The 14697-nt window shown below is 40.3% G+C and overlaps 1 protein-coding gene across 5 annotated transcripts in view; it reads right to left on the reverse strand.

Annotated features, from left to right (window-relative positions):
* The window catches only part of LOC109836347, a 35647-nt gene continuing 23422 nt past the window's right edge, over positions 2473-14697 (reverse strand). Inside the window, exons 1-7 of one of the 5 annotated variants that reach the window (XR_002245929.1) lie at positions 5490-5622; positions 5201-5405; positions 5030-5137; positions 4846-4947; positions 3045-3274; positions 2843-2942; positions 2473-2760 (exon numbers count right to left, since the gene is read on the reverse strand). Coding sequence is in view for 3 of the 5 variants with exons in the window: in XM_020404218.1 (XP_020259807.1) it covers positions 5876-6087 (212 nt within the window). In the remaining 2 variants the exon portion in view is untranslated. Of the gene's footprint in view, positions 2761-2842; positions 3275-4845; positions 4948-5029; positions 5406-5489; positions 5720-5822; positions 6088-14697 lie in introns of those variants that run through there. The other 4 variants (XM_020404220.1, XM_020404218.1, XM_020404219.1 and 1 more) reach the window with 4 other exon arrangements.

Genomic DNA, 14697 nt, shown 5'->3' on the forward strand with positions numbered 1-14697 from the left:
TCCCGTGAAGTTTAAACTTCACGGGATTTCAAATCCCATGAAGAATTAGCCCCCCTAACGACGTTGTTAATAAAATGGCTTAAACTTCACGGGATTATAAATCCCGTGAAGTTTTTGAACATTTTTCACCAATTTCGACCCAGTTTCAGCCAACTGGCTGAAATTGGGTAGAAATTGGCGAATATTTTCAAAAGAGGTCGATTTTTTTAAAATATGTTTCTAAAGAGGTCTAAAATGAAAAATTGTCCTTTAATAAATCTCAAAAATAACAAAGAAAATCATATAAATCCATAAAGAAAATTATATAAATCTAGATCTGGACGGTAGAATATGTACCTTTTATAATTTTTCAAAACATCCCAATCCAAAAATCACTCATCACTGGCAACACTATCCATCATTAAAAGAGTCATGCAGAAGATAGGACTCATCTTTTCTAGATGCATCACAACTATTCATTAATAATTTAGATAGTGAGAACATAGAAAAAAGAAAATAAAATTCGATGAGAGAGAGAGAGGGACTTGAGAGGTTGCCGCAAGGTTTGAAACCCTAGACTAGGTTATGCGTTATTTATAATCATCCTCTTTCTGTGTATACCATCCATAAATTGGATCACACAGTCGACAGTGAAGGATATCTCATGGCAAGCTCGTAAATAACCGAGACAATGTTAGGGTTTGGGACGATGAAACTGATGCTTTGACTAACATTAAATGTTAAGAGTGTATTTAGTAGCTACACGCTAATCCGGTTAAGGCCTTTACCAAATATAATTGAACTAAGGTGAGGGTGGTCCAATGATAACACACTTAATTAAGGTCCAATGTTGTACAATTTTTTACCAAATCCATGGTAAGCTCTTAATTAAGGACTAGTTTGGCAAACTGAGTAAACTCTTTTTATTGAAGACAAAATGGGTCCACGTGCTCAACCCGTATTGGCAAATAAAAAAAATAGACTAAATTAGTTCTTAGACAAAATGGGTCCACGTGCTCAACCAGTTTTGGCAAATAAAAAAAAAAGAGCAAACTAGATCTTTTGAAGCCCACTTTTGCTCAGTAACTAGACCAGAAACAAACCATGTCCCCCTGTCTAAAAGAGAGCTAGGTTAAATGGCTCGAAAATAGAGCTTAATATAAATGTAGTCAAAACGAGTTTTGAATTAGAACTAACTAGTACAATATAGTCAAGTTTAGACTAATTCAGGCCAAGTGGAGCTAGTTCATAACTGATCTACATTATTTTCAAAGTTGCCAAACAAACCCCAAGTTAGTGCTATTACCCTGATTAGGGTGCGAGTTGCCAAACAAGCTCTTAGAATCCAAGATCCGACTTACATTTTTTTGTATTTGTATCGTACCAAAAAGTAAGAAATATGTTCATATACATACACAGACTATCGTGTGTTTATCTATGTATTTATGTATGTATGCAAACGCATAGCAAATGCACATATTCTGATGTAGATTTCAAAATACTTATTAGTGTATTATTCTTGAGTATCTCTTTGATAAACCCACAAAAAGGAAAACATCCAATCAACTATACCAAACCTCTAAATTTGTGGTGAGGATTAAAAGTTGTGATTTACGCTTTAATATGTACCTCACAGGTTGAGCGTTGGTTGATATCTGGACTCCCGATTGAAGCAATATCTATTTTTTAATATCCACAATTTTCAAACCATTTAATGCTCATATCTATCATCACATAAAAACTTTTGTCACAAAAATGGACGACTGTGGTAATAATGCCATACCAAACACTAGCTACTTATAAACCGATATAATAATACAACCGCCAAACTAACAATTTTTCATCACGAACATTTTTCGTTGCTTCGTTTTCAGACATTCACCTTTTCTTAAGGAAAGGTGAATTTCTCGTATTAGAATAGAGAAAGAAATTCTCGATTTTCTTAATGCACGGAGTACAAAAAATATTACAGCAGCTGATAGCTTTGAAAAAAAATTTGATTTTCTTAATGCACACTAGTAGAAAACAGGGCATTGGTAACGGGAAAATCCGTCACCAATGCCCCCAAAATCCATCACCAATACATATTGGTGACGGAAAAGGATCCGTCGCCAATAAGTATTGGTCGTCGTCAATACTTATTGGCGACGGATTTCTTTGACGACTGGTATTTTCCGTCGTCAATAAACATTGGTGACGGGGATATCCGTTGCCAATGTTTAAACATTCGCGACGAGATGGCTACCCCGTCGCCAATGCACATTGGTGAGGGGTTAATCCGTCGCCAATGTTTAGAACATTGGCGACGGATAAATCCCCGTCACCAATGTTTAAAACATTGACGACGGGGATTTACCTGTCGCCAAAATATATATTTACGCAAAAAAAATTTAAATTTCTGGTAGTCTCCCATACGAGAATACACATATAACATGTATCAACATAACAATATTTAACAATATATCATAAAATCAACCATGATATACATTCACATTCCAAATGAATACTCATCCAATTGCATCCGTCAATCCACAATATCGAACAATACTCTTCATATAATCACAATCACAATACATCTCGCATGCTCAAATAATATTCATTCACTACACAATAAAATCACAAATATATTACATATAGGTAAAATTCAAAAGTCATAATATGTCTTAACACAAGTCTCACTCACTCATCGTCATCGTCATTGCCGGCATCCCCGTTATCAGCATCGTCTGTATTAGAACGTCGTATCGTATTGCTGCTCCCTACGGGAGTACCTCCTCTAACCTGAAAAAGATTATCACTCTACATAAGATATATATATACCAAAAATATCATAATAAATACATATATATCACGTCATATATACCTCTCCACCACCATGAACTTCATGCTCGTCAAACGCCAACTTAAAGATCTCTAAGTATATCGACTCAGGAAGAATCTCCTTCAAATCGATTGTGCACCCCCTAGCTCGCGCATAATAATTGGAATAAATTAAAAAAATATGGAGGGTTGAACATTATCCATTAAATACCGTCCAATTTTAGCCACGGTGTACGATGTCTCACATGGTCGCTTTGAGGTCACGGACGAGTCGCTTTGTATATTCCTGCTAGTCGAGAATGTCCTAACTTTTGCACTTGATAAAGACACCCTCCCTTTCTTGATTGGTCTAGAGCCATAAACTCCATCAACAATTTCCCTCCATTGCTCTCTAGTCATGCGATTAGGATCGGTAGGAGTGTTCTCTATGCTCTGAAACTGGGACAAGACAGTCTTGTGAAGCGTCAAGCGCCTCCTAAATAACATACATCAATAGAAATAAATAAATTAGGAATTTTAATTAGAAATACATGTGTGCAAATATGAAATTAAGTTTATACTTACATGCATATCCTTAAGTTTATGATGCAAATATAAAATTACGTTTGTAGAGCCCTTAATGGTCGTTGATGATGAAACTATCACTTAATTCAGCAAAAACATCAATCGTTCCATAAAATGTCAAAAAGTACATGATGGATAATTAACTACTTTGCTATCACTTCCTGAAATGTCTGAAATGGTACACTAATTGAGAAGAAAAATCTAATATTACACATGATGTGTGCTTATAAATTTCACGTTAATTCAACAATCGTTCCATTATAATTGGTAACATACTTTATCTTATGCCGAAGCAACTCATTTTATCACTCAATTATAATTTAAAAAGAAAGATCTTTGTTCAGATCTAAAATGATTGCTTGTAAACTGTAATAATTCTGACAAGTCTATGTTGCCATGATTGCAATTTGAGGAAGTTAATTATACATGCTGAAGGTATTAGAAAATAATGGTATAAGGTAGGCACTGTGCCACAAACATATTTAGCTAAATAGGAGGGGACCACCATAAGCATGAAATATGATCTTTATAACCGAGATATTATATAGGCTTTATACCCTATAGCAAATAAAAAACTGAACAGAACTTTGTAACCCCAACACCAAAATGCAACTTTCTCCAAAGCTAACTGATTATAGTATAGTTGTCACAATATAAAGTTTGGTTTTGTCACACCGACAAATCCCAGCTTTCTGAATCTCTAACAATCTCATACGCATAACTTGTATGCATCTTCTGTCATAAATACAAAGTTTTGTATATGAAGGGAGACAAGATATGTGTGAGTTGTCTATATTCCTTTCTACATGACAAGGAGATAGTGTTAATCATACTCGTTGACAACTAGCACAATAATTATTCTATAAAAGAAGCTGTTGAACAAGCATCACCCGCTCCTTAAATAACTCAACATCTTGACTTTAGATGTTATACTTATCTCATTCTATCAGAAGGATAAACATAAATGTTCCTTAAAATGCAGGGTATACTTTGTGGAATAAACTCACTCGGAAAAAAAAATTACTCCAAGCCCAACTTAAATGAAAATGCTAGATAACCTAAATTGCTATAACAATTCTCTCAGATCAATACATATGGTGTAATCCAAGCTAATTACATACTTGACTTGGAATCCCTTTTCTTTTTTTAAACCATTGGCAAAAGGATCAACCTACAATGGAATAAGATTCAATGGATGGATACAAGATGGCGACATGCTATAGCAAGACAAGGTTAGCGTTTTGGACTTACCCTATAGAATTTCATTAATGCAAAGACATCCGTGATTTACTTGACAGAAGCCTCCAAGCTAAATTTAGCTTACCGTTTACAATGTAACATTATAGAGAACAATGTTTTAGAAAGCACATGAATGAATAATTAAGCAGATATGCATGCATTACACTATAAATGGTATTCGAACATTGATGAATTCTAATTAGAAATACATGTGTGCAAATATGAAATTAAGTTTATACTTACATGCATATCCTTAATTTTTGTCATCTTTTCCTCCTTATCATAGCCCTCGGGTGGTGTATATGCTCTTCTAGCAAGAAGAGTTGACGGCATAGTCAAGGCGTCCTATGATTAATCAAATTTCAAGTTATTTCTAATAAAATATAAAAATAATACCATGAGTTGAGTTTTAATATTTTGATCTAACCAGATTTTCACACAAATATTTATGCTCGATCCAAGCGTAGGGAGTAGCTCCTAGAAAGTGATCATATAGCTTTGCATCGCGATTAGCCGATGCTATCGAACATTTATCCTTCAAAATAAAGTAATTTTTCAGTATGTGTGGTGATAATATAATGAATTAAAAATAACTCACCTTCCTCTCACCCTCCCACTTGATAATGAGTCATCCAATTATAAGGAGGAACCCTCTTATCAAGCTGATGAATCCGCTTCCAATCAATGGTTATATATGTAAAGTATTGACTCTTAAGTCTACTCCTCTACCCCCGAAGCATCTTGCTCGCTCTACTCATTACGTAATCCCAGGAGTCCGGGTTTTCCTCAAGGCAATAGTGATTCTACAAATTATGTGTGAAAAAAACATGCACTATTAAAAAATTAAATAAATATTTATTAAAAAAATAATATAAATGAATAATTACCATAAGCCCCCCCATATCTTATTTATTTCATTCCATTGTTGTTCATCAAAGTTATGAGCGATGTTAATGTGGGTCTCTGATTAAACAGTCGATCAAATTATTAAATCTGACGGCGTAATCTCCAACTGGAATGTTGCTCATCCACCCCAAAACGGCTCGATAACCTTTAGGCGGTACTTTCGTAAATAGATCACTGCCATGCCTAACAGCCTTCTCGTAGTCCTTGTTCCCTACAAAGACAAAGAGAGATATATTTTTTTTATAAACTTTAATAATTAAATAACGACGAAATCTCAATAGTTTACATGATATTCTTAAATCTCAATAGTTTACATGATATTCTTACTCATTTCCCTCAACTAATCTGACATCGCCTTTTCTAGTCTCTACTTTATTATACGATCCTTATTTTTAATGTCATCTCTCCTCTTTTTATAGTTCCTATCGTATTTCTTTTGCAATGTGATAGCCTTTTCTGGTAAGGGGATGGAATTTACTGCTTCAGTCCATGGACGGAGACATTCAATCTCCGATTGAGAAGATCCCACGAAAGACTCGTTTTGGATCTCGTCATCACCAAATCCATCATGATGATTGTCTGCAATATAAAATGGGAAATAAATATTTATATAGAACATAAAATATCCATGAACATTAAAATTAATACCTAGATCAGGCTATGAATCACGATGATGAGGTTAACTCATAAGAGAATTACTAAAAGAATGTCCAATTCATTGCACCCGTTCAAGAAAAAACTACAGAAATTGCCAATATGAAGTTTTGATGGATACACAGTACCCAACAATACACTGCTCATTAATGCAGCAAGTTTTGGAGTGAACCCCTAATAACACTAAAAAAGGTCACATTGAATCCTAATAACTTTTGCAGAAAACCCTAAAAAAACACACTAAAATTTGAATTTGAAAATAAATTACTTATTACTACTCTACATTGCCAAGTGCAATGCATATGCAAAAAATTAAATTGTTATGCAATTAATTTTCCATTGTACATACTAATGGTTTGAAAATGATTCAACTTAACGTAATATTATTATCAACTAAATCAATAAATATTCTTCATCCCTGCAGCTTAATTACTAAAAAGGCTGGAGGAGGCTGACAAAAAGGGCCATTTACTTTAGTTTGCTGAAGGCTGGAGGCGGCGGGTTGGGTGCTGGAGGGTGGCGGAAGCGGGTGGCTGGAGGTGGGCGGGTCGGATGCTGGAGGTGTGCGCGAGACGGTGGGCTGGATCAGCGGCGACAGGCAGGTTTGCTGGAGGTTGAAGATGAAGATGAACGGGCCAGTGAAAGGGGCTGGAGGCTGGATCGACGGGTCGGGTGGATGGAGCTTGATTCCATCGGTTGTGGGAGGGACGGGCCGGGGGCGCGCGTTGTGGGAGGCGAGCGGCGTGAAGGCGCAAGCGGCGACGGCCGGATGGTTAGAGAATGAGGAAAGAGAGAGAGATGTGGCTGAATGAGATTGGGAGCGCTGGGCTAGATTTTGTTTGGGAAATTTTGAAAAATAATTTAGTTTTAAACGGGCCTTATTAAATGTTTTATATTTTTTTCAGAATAGTGCCCTAAATCATAGAAAAATTGCTGATTGCAACCCTCAAATTTAACTATTATTATCAAATTTTCTTTTACATCCTTAAGTTCAGAATCAATGATTGGATTATTGTAATATTAGTCCCTCAAATCTTTAATATTTCCAAATTAATCCCTCACATCTATCGCCTTTTCAAAATTACACTCATGACACTCAAATCATGAAAATTTCTATTACATCCCTCAAATCATCACAATATTTACAATTAGTTATCGGTTAAATTTAAAAAAATATTCCTTTAAATCTAACTATTATTATCAGTTTCTCTTAACTTTTAAATGTGAAAACCCATATCCATTAAAACTTTTTTCTCTAACATATATCATATCCGCTCGAACTCAATTTCGACGGCTCTTTCGCCTTTTAACCTTATAAAAACTCCAAGAGAACTCTATTCAAACCTTTTTCATCCAGTTTTTAGTGATTAAATCTAATTTAGTTCCTCTAAAATTCATTAATGATGTTTACAGACTCAAGTTCATCCGTAAACGAATCCAAGAGTAGTGGATGTCATCGAATCTACTAGCATAAAGAATAAAAATAAATAAATTTTAAAATTAACATAGAATTCCTAATTAATTAAAAAGGACTATGATAAGTTCTAGTATATCAATAGCAAGATCAACATGGTTACATGTTCGTACCACGTATAACTAAAAATGATATTCTCATTGGTATCTCACCATTTTCTCATCATTTTAACTTTTCGCATCATTTTCTCTAAACTAATCAAAGTCAAAGTCAAAAACTCACCAATACTAATCGAATATCAAAGTATATTTATTCTGCTAAAAAAATAAATTTTCAAATATATAGTTAAATCAAAATTAAATTATAAAATAGATTTAAGATTATTTGAGTCTTAAAATCGGTATATAAAACATAAGTAGAAATGGTAAGTGGTTAAAAATGCGACATCATATATGCAAAATACAAACAATAACCTGTGATCAATTTCAAATGAATATTTAATAAACAAATAAATCGAATATACATCTGATCAAATTCTAATCGTCAGCAAACTTGAATACTAATAAATAAATTTTAAAAATAAATAATTAAAAATAAATTTTAAAAATAACATAGAACTCCTAATTAATTGATAAGAGCTATGATAAGTTCTAGTATACCATTAGAAAAATCAATATGGGTACATGTTCGTAACGCATATAACTAAAAATGATCTCATTGTAGGCATCGAAAATTGCCTATAGGTCTCCACGAACGGTTCAGTGTTAAAGAACGACGATGAACGTCACTATCCGATCCACAGGAGTCCAATTGACGTCGATGAACGATTGAAGTGAATCGACGAACTACGTGAGTTGATAGGATTTCGGAACAACGAAGACCCAGGCCAATCGGGAACCCGGCGATGTTCACAAAAAGGACAATGCCATTCATGCCTCGATCACTCTACAGATAATCCAACCACCGGAGGGGATCGAACTCTTCGTCATGCATCCAACGCACTTGGAATCACTCAAATCCGAGTTCGGACGAAGAATTTACGGCGAAAACAGTCGAATACACCTCAACGGAGTCTCGGGAATTCCAAAACACCCCAAAGGGTGTCTCAGAAATTCCGAGACACCCCAAGGTGTCTCGGAAATTTCCGAGACACCCTAGGGGTGTCTCGGATTTTTCTAAGACACCCAGGGGTGTCTAGGCCCCCTAGGTGCTCCTATTGCCTATAAATAGCCCCCTTGGGCCTCATTTTTTGGAGGAGCTGGATTTTTGGAGAAGATTGGCGAAGCCCTGCTGCAGTGAAGAGTGATCGAGCGCTTCAACAAGGAGAGGAGAGGTCTTCATCAGAGCCTTCATCACCCGTTCCCCCTTTTCCTTAGTATTACCCTTCGCCGGTAATCACTAAGAAGAGCAGATATCTCGTTTTAGCCGAGATAGACGCTTCAAGCTTCTAGATCTCATGCGGATCAACGAAGCTCTGTCCGATTTTACAGGCCAAAGACCCACGCAAGCAAGAGACGATAAACGGATCTTGCGTTTGTTTTGACGAGAGTTGTAACTTTTGTTTTCATTGTGTAAGAGTCTTATAAAAAGACCATCTTTTTTTGTTTCATTGTAACGATTGAAGTTGTAATGAATACAGCAATGAATACAACAACTTTCTCCGCAAACAAGCTGGCGACCACAGTGGGAGCCAACGGCCTCGCTGCCGAGGCCGTCGTGACGCAACCGGCATTCAAGATCCGGGTGAATGAAGAGATCGAATACGAGTTCGATCAGCAAAAGTTCGAAGAAGACCTCTCTTCCTCCTCCTCCAGATCCGCATCTCCGAACAGGCGCAGGAAGGCATCCTCTTCCAGAAATGTTCGCGGGACCTTCGGCTCGAAGATCCAAGATCCCATTGCCGCCGCTGCGCCCGCACCACGCGACGTCCCCCCACGTGACGTCCCCGCGTCGTCCAATGTGGTCGAGACCGCAGATCCGGGCTTCTCCCCTGCCGAAGAGATGGCTTCTGAAGACGCTCCAGCATTGTCAAAGAGAGCACGCCAAAGACGGCGTCAACGCCTTGCTCGTCAGCTGGCCAAGGCTTTGGAGCCGATGGACGGGATCTGCTACAATGAAGACCTCAAATCCAGACAGCGCCAAGAGCAACAACGGTACGTAACCAACTCCTCCTCCAAGGCAGAAACGAACGAGTGGGTTCGTGTCACGAGGACTCGTTCAACCCTCGAAGAGCGAATCAAGAAGCGCCGCGCATTGCTTGCGCACGCCCAAGCTCTTCTGCAGAAAGCGGAGGAGATGCAGAAAGAAGAGGCGGTCAAGAATCCGTCAAAATTCAAGCAGGTGTGGATGCTGAAGGCGAAACCAACACCTAAGACAAGAGCTGAAGATGTTGCTGCCCAACCTTCATCAAATCCAGGTCCCGTTCCCCCGCACCTCCGGTGGAGTCAGGTAAGAACACGGATCTTTCAACATCCAGGGTCCCTTTGAAAGGTCGCCTCAGTCCCTTACCGGGGAATCGAGGTAAAGTACCTATCAAAGAGCGATTGGGTCCGTTGAAAGGTCCCCAAATGATAAACCCGACTGGGGGTCGTTCTAATCCCCCCAAGGAAAATAACAAAGGGAAAACCCCTATTGCCGACCGCATCGGGTTGTGTGTCGAAACTCAAGAGCCCGTTAAGTTTTTACGCTCGCAAAAGCGTAGACTTGAACGAGCGACTCTTGAAAACGCTAATAATGCGTCATATCCCCAGAGAGAAACACATTCGTCTGATGATGATTGTGTTATACCTGGAAAGTTGTGCCAACACTCTATGGGTTGCTCCAGTTATCAAACTGATGAGTTGTACTATAGAGCTGGGGGTGCAAGTATTGGAAGCGAGATGCTCGAGACACGGAGCCTCATTGTCCGTGTGCCAACATCATCAAAGCGGTATTTGTCGGAATGTTGTTCTAAAGCTCCAAGGAGAGTTTCGGTGTTCGAGAGAATTTCCACCGGAACGTCTGAGACTAAGCCTAGGCGCTTCCGACGAAGAAGAAGGATAGTCGAAGACGGAGAATTTCCGAAGGTCACCACTAATATGGCCAGCAAAAGGGCATCGACAGGGGACAATCCCGAGTCAATTCCGCTAGTACCCTGGTATTTAACTCATTTGCAGTCCGGAACCATTACACGAGGGACTTATAGTAGGGTTCGGACGAGATTACCGTCAGAAGACGAAGGATCAGATGCCTGCTCTGCGATTGCATCGGACAACACGGTATCCAGCGAGGAACAACCCCGCGAGGTACTCATGATAAGTGCCGAGCAAGTAACCAAGATGCTTGAAGATGCCCTGGCTCGACAGAAGGAAAGCTTCAAGTTCGAGATGGAGATGGCTATGCAGCAAATGAGAGAGATGCATGACCAGCAAATCGCGGCTCTGACAACTCATCAAGGAGAGCCCACTCGACCCAATCATCAGAATCAAGATGAGAATGAACGGGAAGGGAATAATGTCAACATAATTATTCCTCCTGTCAACAACGACAACGGAAGTGGTCCTGTAGGTGATAATGCAAAAGAGGACCACGTTACCTCTCCTCAAAGCCACTCGAAGATAGAAACGAGTGAAGACAAGAAGATGAAGGACTTAGAGAGCAAAATCAATGCGTTGATGAATGCTCAAGAGGTGAAAAGGTCCGGCATACCATGTCCATATCCAAGGGAGTGGGAATCGATTCCATATCCGGCAAAGTTCAATTTAATCAACTTTACGCCGTTTGATGGAAAGGGTTCCCCTACCCAACACTTGATATATTTTAAATCTCACTTAAGAATAATCTCCGGCAATGAACCCTTGATGGTACGGTCATTCGTTGGCACTCTTCGCGGAGCGGCCTTCGATTGGTATCGTCGCCTCAAGCCGGGGAGCATCAGCAGTTGGGACAACATGAAGGATATGTTTCTGACGAACTTCTTCGACGACGACACTGAGGTCTCAATCAGCACTCTGTTTGAGGAGAAACAGAAGAATGGTGAGACAGTCGAAAACTTCGTGAAGAGATTCCGAAATAAAGCAATGAATTGCAGGGATCCGGTCAGCGAAGATTTCATCCTCGAGACCTGTCACAACAATCTTTCCTTGGACATCCTCGAAGCTATGGGAATGGCGCCACCAAAGACGTGGAAGGATCTGAAGGTGCGAGGAGAACGAGCCGAACGATTCCTCAAAAGGAAGAAGGCGAAAATGGGTCAAATAGCTAATAATGCCCCGCAACCAAACTTTGCCCCCAAGGGAAGAGGAAAGGCACATGCAAATGCCGTGAACGCGAATCAAACGTTCGAGGTGCAAGCGCAGCAGCAACAGCAGCAGCAAAAGGCGCCTCAACAACCAAGGTGGCAGCAATAGACCCCGAAGCCAAAAGCCTCGGAGCCGAAGTTTCCAAAAGTCTATTCGTTCAGAGAGGATGAAGTTCCCGGTATCTTCAAGTACCTCATTGAGAATAACAAGATCAAATTGCCTCCGGTCCAGGATCAGGAAGATGCCAAGAGAATCAATGATCCAAAATACTGCGCATTTCATAGAGCGGTGCACCATCCTACCAAGGTATGCTATGCTCTTAAGGACAAGATCCAAGCTCTAATCGATGTCGGGGTCATCACAATGGAGCAACCGAAGGAGAAGGGAGTGGGAGCAAATGCAGTATCGATCAGCTTCGGTTCTGTTCCCTTAAACTGGTTCCAACATGAACCAGTAATAAATGCAGCTGTGAAGACGGTGAACGATGATCCTCACAAGCAGCGCCAGAAGGGACTTGTGCCACACACAGCCCCTAATGGTGAGATTCTTTGGGTTCATCCAGACTTGATCGGAGATGAACAATGGACTGGAACCTCTTCAAAGAAATAGTCAAAAGGGAAAGGTAAGTCTTGTTATGGAGCTTCTGCTATTCTAGGAAAAGATGACGAAGAAATTCCCGCCTTCCCGCTTTCTGAAGATGAACAGGAGGCCTTTGCGAACCGAAGCGGGAATGAGTATCACTACAAGTACCCGGATGCTTCCGAGCAATTAGGTACCAAAACCCCTCCTTCCAAGACATTGGCAGAACTGGGAATAGCAGCAATTCCCCCAACGCCTGTAGCTACGGAGAAAGTCCAGCAGAAGGAGAAGGGGAAAGAGCCTTTACGCCAAGAGGCCCAAAACCCGAGGCAGTCTCGATTCAATCATCCGATTGGGAGAGACAAACCGGGAAATGCAAGCTCTCCACCCCATTTCGACATCATGGCGCAGTTGGCCAATATCCCGGCTACGATAACCCTATACGAGTTATTGCGTCTGTCCAAAGATACAAGGAAAGCATTACAAGAGGCCTTGAGCGATTCTGAAGCTTTTCTAACTCGAATCAAGCCATCTCCTGAAGGACCAGAGCCGTCAGCTCAGCATTGCAATCTCGCGGCGCATCATTTTCCATGCATCTCTTTCACCAAGGAAGACATGCAGACGAAGAACTCAAAGCATGATCGGCCCTTGTACTTCACCGGGCACATTAGCTCCAGCATGGTCAACCGGATCCAAGTTGATCCGGGTTCTGCTGTTAGCATCATGCCTTTCCGATTGATGCATCATCTCGGAATCCCGACTAGCAAATTAGCCTTCACCGGCACTACGATTTATGGATTCAACACCAGCGGGTCTAGACCCTTGGGAAAGATCCGAATCAAATGCCAGATCGGGAATTTAAAATCAGAAGTTACTTGCTATGTAATTGATGCAGAAACGTCCTATAACTTACTGTTGGGTCGACCTTGGATCCACGGTAACCTTATAGTTCCGTCAACTTTGCATCAATGCCTCAAGTACGTAGACTCAAATAATGAGGTCAAGACGGTGGTCGCGGATAAGCAACCGTTTAAGGGATTGGAGAATTATTTCACTGATTCCCTTCTATACGGCGCTGAATCCGATACTGAATCACCGGCCCAAGGAACGGACAGCGGAGATGAAGCTGATACCGAAACCGGGCTTGATTACGATGGTGGTTTTGTACTTAATGACATTATACCCATTGTAATCAATCTTGATGATGATAAATCATCGGAGAATAGTTGTAATTGGCAACTTGCCGAAGAACTATCAATAAACGATGATTTAGAGTATTCGATGTGTCTTGATGAGGTCACCGCTCGATCCAAATGTAGCTGTGCATCGTCTCAATATTAAGTCGGATGTCAAACCTGTCAAACAACAACAAAGACGGTTTCGTCCGCAAATGATGGAGGCGATCGAAGCTGAGGTTAAAAAGTTTGTGGACTCGGGCTTCATTACAGAAGAGCAACATCCAGAGTGGCTTGCCAATATTGTCCCGGTCCTTAAGAAAAACGGGAAGATCAGGGTCTGTATTGACTTTAGAGACCTCAACACTGCTTGCCCAAAAGATGATTTTCCCCTTCCCATCACGGATGTTATCATCGACAATACGTGCGGGTTCGAGATCATGGATGGTTTCTCTGGTTATAACCAAATAAAGATGCATCCAGATGATGAAAAGCATACTGCTTTTAGAACGCCTCTCGGCATCTTCTGCTACACGGTTATGCCATTCGGCTTAAAGAATGCAGGTGCTACATATCAGCGAGCCATGTCAAAGATCTTTCAGGAGCATCTCCGAAAGACTGTTGAATGCTACGTGGATGACTTGGTCGTGAAAAGTCGTGATAAGAAAGATCATATTAAGGACTTGAAGACCATGTTCGACTTGATGCGAGCCCATCAATTGAAGATGAATCCTACCAAGTCTTTCCTCGGAATGTCTAGTGGTAAATTCCTGGGATTCGTCGTCACCACCAAAGGTATCCACATCGATCCTGATAAGGTAAAGGCGATCAATGAATTACAACCTCCGAGGAACCTCAGGGAGCTCAGAGGATTGCAAGGGCGATTAGCTTATATTCGTCGGTTCATCTCGAACCTCTCAGGAAAATGCCAACCATTCTCCAAGCTCGCAAAGAAGGGCGTGTCTTTTGTATGGGATGACGCTTGTCAAAAGGCATTCGAGAGTATTAAAGAATATCTCTCAAAACCTCCCGTACTCGTTGCACCGAAATCGGGCAAACCGTTCTTGATTTATGTCAAGGCGACGAG

The sequence above is a fragment of the Asparagus officinalis genome, chromosome 4, assembly GCF_001876935.1.
Source record: "Asparagus officinalis chromosome 4, Aspof.V1, whole genome shotgun sequence".
Classification (NCBI taxonomy): domain Eukaryota; kingdom Viridiplantae; phylum Streptophyta; class Magnoliopsida; order Asparagales; family Asparagaceae; genus Asparagus; species Asparagus officinalis.